The 6,603-nt window shown below is 34.0% G+C and overlaps 1 protein-coding gene across 2 annotated transcripts; it reads left to right on the forward strand.

The window, feature by feature from the left end:
* The first annotated feature begins 1,165 nt into the window (after positions 1–1,165).
* LOC131069018 (uncharacterized) lies at positions 1,166–5,366 on the forward strand. Of its 2 annotated transcripts, XM_058004302.2 has the most exons (4): positions 1,166–1,310; positions 1,387–1,591; positions 4,055–4,482; positions 4,593–5,366. In XM_058004302.2, the coding sequence occupies exons 2-4, from the start codon at positions 1,427–1,429 to the stop codon at positions 5,029–5,031; spliced, it is 1,032 nt and encodes a 343-aa protein (XP_057860285.1). In that variant the 5' UTR covers positions 1,166–1,310; positions 1,387–1,426; the 3' UTR covers positions 5,032–5,366. The 2 variants fall into 2 exon arrangements, with proteins under 2 accessions (XP_057860285.1, XP_057860284.1); XM_058004301.2 differs by having other exon boundaries at positions 1,232–1,591.
* The last annotated feature ends 1,237 nt before the right edge of the window (positions 5,367–6,603 follow it).

Consider the following 6,603-nt stretch of genomic DNA (forward strand, 5'->3'; position numbering starts at 1 on the left):
ATTTCTAAATACAAGTTATAATAATATGAAGTAGCTCTATCCAATGAACTTTCAACCCTATCTCATGGCGTAAATCACTAAAATCTTGAACACCAAATAATGAATCTCAAGTTGAAACACACCATAAAGCCCTAAAAAAAGAGTTTCCAACTCAAATATACTTAGTTATAAATATATTACAGACCATCATAGCTTAATACTAGAAGAATGGCAATTCGATTCATCTTCCACTATCGTCATTCCATTATTATGCCTAACCATCAATTACTTAATGCCAATTGCTTGACTTCTAATTGTTGTGAGTTCTTTCATTTTCATCAAGAACATTAAAATAAATTGCTATTAATGGTACTTGCTGAAGGACGTCAAATTTATGCAAAATAGGTTTTTGTTTACAAACATTGATGCATCCCTCTACAACGATAAACGCCTTCCAACATAATGCATTTTTTTATTGGATGAAGCACTTTAATATAACAAGTTTACAAATATAATTACAATTCAATAACAAAATTGTTGATAAAGACAACACCAAACAACAACAACCATAATAATTAAAAATGATCATTGTCACACTAATTAAATAAAGACATTATAGAAAAATAATAAATAAAAAATGAAAAAACTCGTTAACATTGCACACATTTCTAAAGATAAAAATTATAGATCTAGAAAACTTGAAGTGCATGTACACCATTCTTACACAACTTTAATCACTTTCTTTAAGAAGTACAAAATAGATACTTTTCAACTTTACATATATATTCTAAACCTCATGATAATTTTTAAATTATAAATTTATATAAATTTTAAGTTACAAATTTATATTATAAAAAATACATAATTTACTTTTATCTAAAATAATCTACAGATTTTTCAACAAATTCACATAATTATTAAAAAAGAAGAATAAAAATCTATTTAGAATGCTAGCAAGAAGAATAAAAATCTATTTAGAATGCTAGCAAGAAGAATAAAAATCTATTTAGATTAATTAGAGAGAACGTTTTATTCAGGTGAATGAAAACAATAGGATTAAAATTATATAAATATGGGTATCTTTACTTTTTAAAAGCAAATTATAACAAAATGATTATTTAATCATTTAATAAATAAACAAAGAGCAAAAATTAAGTTAATTACTTTATTAAAAGAGAGCAAGATTTTATGTTTGGAGGAGGAACAACTAATTGAGATTAATTAATTACTCTATAAAGAGAGCGAGATTTTATCTTTCGATGCAGGCCTAGAAGCTTCTCAAAGCGTCGTTCTCCTTCTCCTGCCTGTTTATATGATCTTGTTCACTAGAGGTACTAGACGGCAACTAAAATTTGTTCTGTTAACTACAGTTTTGGTTTTTCTGTTTCTGTATTTACATTAACACAGAATTATTTCTTGAGGAGCTATTGTTTTCGTATATCTGGAGATGGGTGTGGATTATTACAAAGTTCTTAAGGTAGGGCGAAGTGCAACGGACGATGATCTGAAGAAGGCGTACAGAAAATTGGCAATGAAATGGCATCCTGACAAGAATCCAAATAATAAGAAGGAAGCTGAGGCCAAATTTAAAGAGATTTCTGAGGCTTATGAGGTTTGAAACCTGGAACTCTGATATCTTAATTAAGAATTTTTTGGTTTATATCTCGAGTGATTATTATTCCTTTTAATTCATTTCTATAACAGATATGCCTGTCTTTCGTTTCTCTGTTATCTAAGCGGGTTATGCGCTGAATTAAAACTCAATTTTGTGTCCTTTCTTGGGTAATTGGTAAAGAGATCCAGTCTCGTAGATTTAATTAAAGTCGCCCATTTCTTCATTTTGTGTGAAATCCATAATTGGCCATTTTGGTCTGTAAGTTTCTGAGATTTTTTTTGTTTCTTTCTAACCCTAATACGGCATTTGAATCAAAGACATAATCAGTTTGTATTTACACGCAATAATTTGAATCAAGGTCATAATGATGCACAAACCGATCAATGAGTGATGATTAGGGTTCGCTTCAGATTTAAATCCACCCATCACGGAGATTTAAACAGTTATATGGTTTATTCAATGTGCCATGGGAGGAAGTGGGTATTCACAAAAGTAGAAAATAGGTACTGGTATGGAGAAGATTATCATGGCTTCCAATGATAAGATTTGAAGCAAATAGTACTTTAGCACATTTTGGTGTAATTTTTTTTTTTTGAATTTTTTTTTGTAGTTTCTTAGATCGTACAAAACTATTCATAAAATCAAAAAATCGTTTTCGTACCTGATATTGTGTATAGCTTGGATTTGTGAAGGGGGTTTCTCAAGTCGTTTTGTTTGTAATGAACATTTATTTCTTGTGAATGTGGTGCATGATTTCATGACCCTTGCCTGCCTCTAAATTTATGGCAGGAGCTTCATCCAGTTTATACAGTGCTCAAGCTTATTAATCTTTTGTGCGGCTGTTATAAATTGTTCAATCTATTGGTTTCTGTCCGCATAATATTTAACGGAATGAGCATTCATTGCACGGAAGCTGAACGAGGTATGATGTCGAAACAAGGAAAGTTTTCCTTATCTTTTTTTTCCTCCTTTGCTCTGGAAAACCACAGCCAGAAGCAATCTACCTGGTATAAACTACAAGGGGATTGTTTTCACTTCCCTTGTTTGTTGTAAAGATTTTTGTACTTCTGTCATAAACTCGTGACGAAGCAACTGTAAATTTGCCAATTCATCTATGCCCAAATGTTGTATGTACGTACCAAAAAACATCTGGCTTTTTCATGATAGAAATTACGTCTCGTCTTACCAAACAGGAGAATTTCCACAGTTATGATGCGAAAATATTCTTATAATCTCTTGATATAGACCAAGGGTTAAAAACTGAGTGTATTAATTTTGGTAGTAGATCCAAGTTGTATGACTTTTTTCATATTTTGAAGTATAGCAATGAACTTCCATAGTTTCGTGTCAGGCTGTGCCATAATGGCTTGTTCTGTTGCAGATATTCGAGCACTCAATCCTAGCTCTTTTTCATCCATGAATCTTGTATTTTTAATAATTTTTTATTAAATTATCATAATTCTGAGTTGAGCATCCCCTGTATATTTTATAAAGAATTCAATGATCTTCTACTACACCTTGTTTTATTGGGGGTATTGAGCCTATGTCCCTTTTATTCCTTGGAGAACTTGAATTATCTTCTACTACTAGGATATCATTCTTTATTCGAAATACCTAAGTGCTTCCAGCTCACAGTGAAGTTTACTTTTTGAAGTGTCAAATTCATTGTAATTTTTAGTGTTATGCCTCCTCTATTCCTTGGAGAAGTTGAATCATCTTCTATTACTAGGATATCATTCTTTAGTCGAAATACGTTAGTGCTTCCAGCACACGGTGATAAGTTAACTGTGGTTGTTTATATTTTGATGTTTCAAATACCTGTAACTCGATTTTGTTCTTGTTCTTGCTTCCACACAAATATGATACACACAACCCAATCAATGACGTGCATTTAAATTTTATTTTGAAATGATAAAAAGAGTGCACCATTGCGCTGATAATGTGGGTTTAATGTGCCCCCTCTTATATTATTCGTTTCCTATTTGCAGCTAAATTACTGTATCTCAAAGTTACATTTCACATTAACATTTATAAAACTGATATTACCGTGTACCATGGCTGTATTTGGACTTTGGTCATGCAATGAATGAGATTTAAAGAGTAATAAGATTTGAAGCAGTTGTGAGCATTCTCTTTATATCTCTATTTGTATTGTAACATTTCAATGTGGTTTAACAGCAACCAGATCTTTTATCTTGGAGTTTTTCTGTCAGTTTATCATTTGATTGTTTTATAAAGTTAACTCGTACTATCATGTCTATACATTCAGTTTTGTAGCAATTAAACTTACTGTTTCATCGCAAATTTCGTCTTACTGGACTCTCCAGAGTAGTTTTATAGCCGTTGTATTTATGTATTCCGTTTTCTTCAATTTAGCTGAATCACAAAAATGGTGTTCTTGTCCTAAATTTAAGCATTTTGTATTATTTGTTCTGAGATTTGGTTTGCCTCTGATAACAGGTTTTAAGTGATCCTCAAAAGCGGGCAATTTATGATCAGTATGGTGAAGAAGGACTGAAAGGAGTTCCTCCACCTGATGCTGGTGGCTCTGGTTCCTCCTATTATAATGGCAATGCCGGACCAAATGTGTTTAGATTTAACCCCAGGAATGCAGAAGATATATTTGCAGAGTTCTTTGGTGGTTCAAGCCCTTTTGGAGGAATGGGTGGCTTTAGCAGCACAAGTACAAGAGGTTCAAGATTTCATGATGGAATGTTTGGAGGGTTTGGTGGCACTGAAAATGTTTTTAGATCCTTTGGTGATGCATCTGCTGCTGGACCTCGTAAGGCTGCCCCGCTGGAAAACAAGTTGCCATGCACCTTGGAAGAGCTTTATAGTGGCTCTACAAGAAAAATGAAAATATCACGAAATATTGTGGATGCTAGCGGGTAAGTTGCTTTTCAGAGAAATGTTGTAGTTTCTTCTCATTTTTTATATGGCATGTATTAATTTGGTACTAGTAGTCTAGTTGTTTAACTCAATTTTTATTTTTAATCAGGAAATCAATCCCAGTTGAGGAGATTTTAACAATTGAGGTTAAACCTGGATGGAAGAAAGGAACAAAGATTACGTTTCCTGAAAAGGGCAATGAGCAGCCAGGTGTCGTTGCTGCTGATCTTGTGTTTGTGATTGATGAGAAGCCACACAGCGTTTACAAGAGGGAAGGCAATGATCTAGTAATTACTCAAAAAATTTCTCTCGTAGAAGCACTAACAGGTTGCACGTTGAATTTGGTAACTTTGGATGGTAGGAATTTAAGCATTCCTGTTACGGAAGTTGTCAGTCCCGGCAGTGAAAAAGTAATACCAAATGAAGGAATGCCCATCGGCAAAGAACATGGACGGAAAGGCAACCTACGCATTAAGTTTGATATCAAATTCCCAACTAGGTTGACTCCTGAGCAAAAAATAGGCTTAAAGAGGATACTTGGGGGTTAAATTTTCCTTCTGGAATGACTATCAGTGCAACTAGATCTCTTAATTTCCTATATGGTTTGAAGGAAATCTTGTATGGTTAAGAGATAGATTAAGGACTGGGTTCGAACCAACTGGTCCCACAAGGGTCATATTAAGGGTCATATTGGTTTGCAAGTGCATGTATTATGGCGCCAGATCTTGAAATTATACTCTTTTGCTGGAGGATATAACCTATCCCCTAAACTGTAATGATTGAAGAGTATTTTTGCATCCAAACCAAATTGGTTTTATCATGAGATTGTACATTCATTGGATGAAATATTAAAACAAATTTTCTTAGAAAATTTTCAGGTTCCTATGAATTGTCATTGTTGGTCGAGGAATTGAGCTCTGTTTCTTTTGTATTGAGGGAGATCTCAAGTATTCTTTATTCTCCGGTTAGTTAGCTGTGAAAGACTATTATTTGATATTAGACTTTTTCGTTTTAGAAAAACTAAATGATCCAATCTTTGTTCAGTCTTACTTTTTCGTTTTAGGAAAACTAAAAGATCCAATCTTTGTTTTTAACTTTACTTAATTTAAACTTAAAAGCTCTTATTTTGTAAACTGTGAGCTCAACGGAGATGGTTATAGGCCAAATTAAAATTGATTGTTATAAACAATTTATGTGTTGTTTGATTTGATATTTACAGGAGCTACCGGGGAAATGGCCTATTAAAAGTTTCTTACGGAAGTGGTCACACGGGTTTTCTTTTTGGATTTTATAGGCGTCTGCTTTTGTAGATGTGCCAAATAATAAATACTAGCCAATTTTTTGAGAGGCATTAAAAAACCTATAGGGCCGCCTCAGTTTAGTGCTTGATCTCTTCCCTTGGGCACAAATGGATGGTCAGTGGAGTGGGATGTAGTGGAATGGATGTCAGATATTAGTGCAGAAGCCTTACATTGTGCACTTAATTTTACCATATTGTAGAGGTTTTGCGCCTGCTTTGCTTCATTGAAATTGTCAAATCTGAGTGTTTGAGCATTGGTAATCTTTTTCAATAGTTAGGAAACATACTGACATCTTGAGGAGTCTTCTAAGTCAAGGGTTGGGGAAAGGACAAGCAATTATTTGGTCGTGAAACGCCGCTCCATTACCTGAATTCAAGATCAAGAAAGATGAGTATGAGCGGGCATCTTTTCAGGGTAAGTGATCTCATTGGCCACTTAGCAGCATTGCAAGTTAATGGTAGCATTGAAACTTGAGAGCTGGAAGTGCTGAAGGCTAGATTGTGAAAGTAGTGGCTGCATCCACAGGCTTAAATAATGCTCACCAGAGTGTACGATCAAAGATTTGGGCCCCTATGCGTTGGCTAAGACTGGAATTACCCAGTAAATTCCTCTAGTTTTGGCAAAGTTCATTATACTAGAGAACGGTCTTGATGAGTGGTGCTCATCGGAGTCCACGACCAGAAAAGCCCAAATTTGGGCCCCTACCTATGTTCTGGCAAATATTGGTATAACCCAGTGAATTCTTTCAGTTTTTACCATTTTCACCATTCTAGAAATTAAATCAAATTGATTCAGGTTAACATAGGGACTTTTATTAAG

This window comes from Cryptomeria japonica, chromosome 4 (assembly GCF_030272615.1).
Source record: "Cryptomeria japonica chromosome 4, Sugi_1.0, whole genome shotgun sequence".
NCBI classification, from domain to species: domain Eukaryota; kingdom Viridiplantae; phylum Streptophyta; class Pinopsida; order Cupressales; family Cupressaceae; genus Cryptomeria; species Cryptomeria japonica.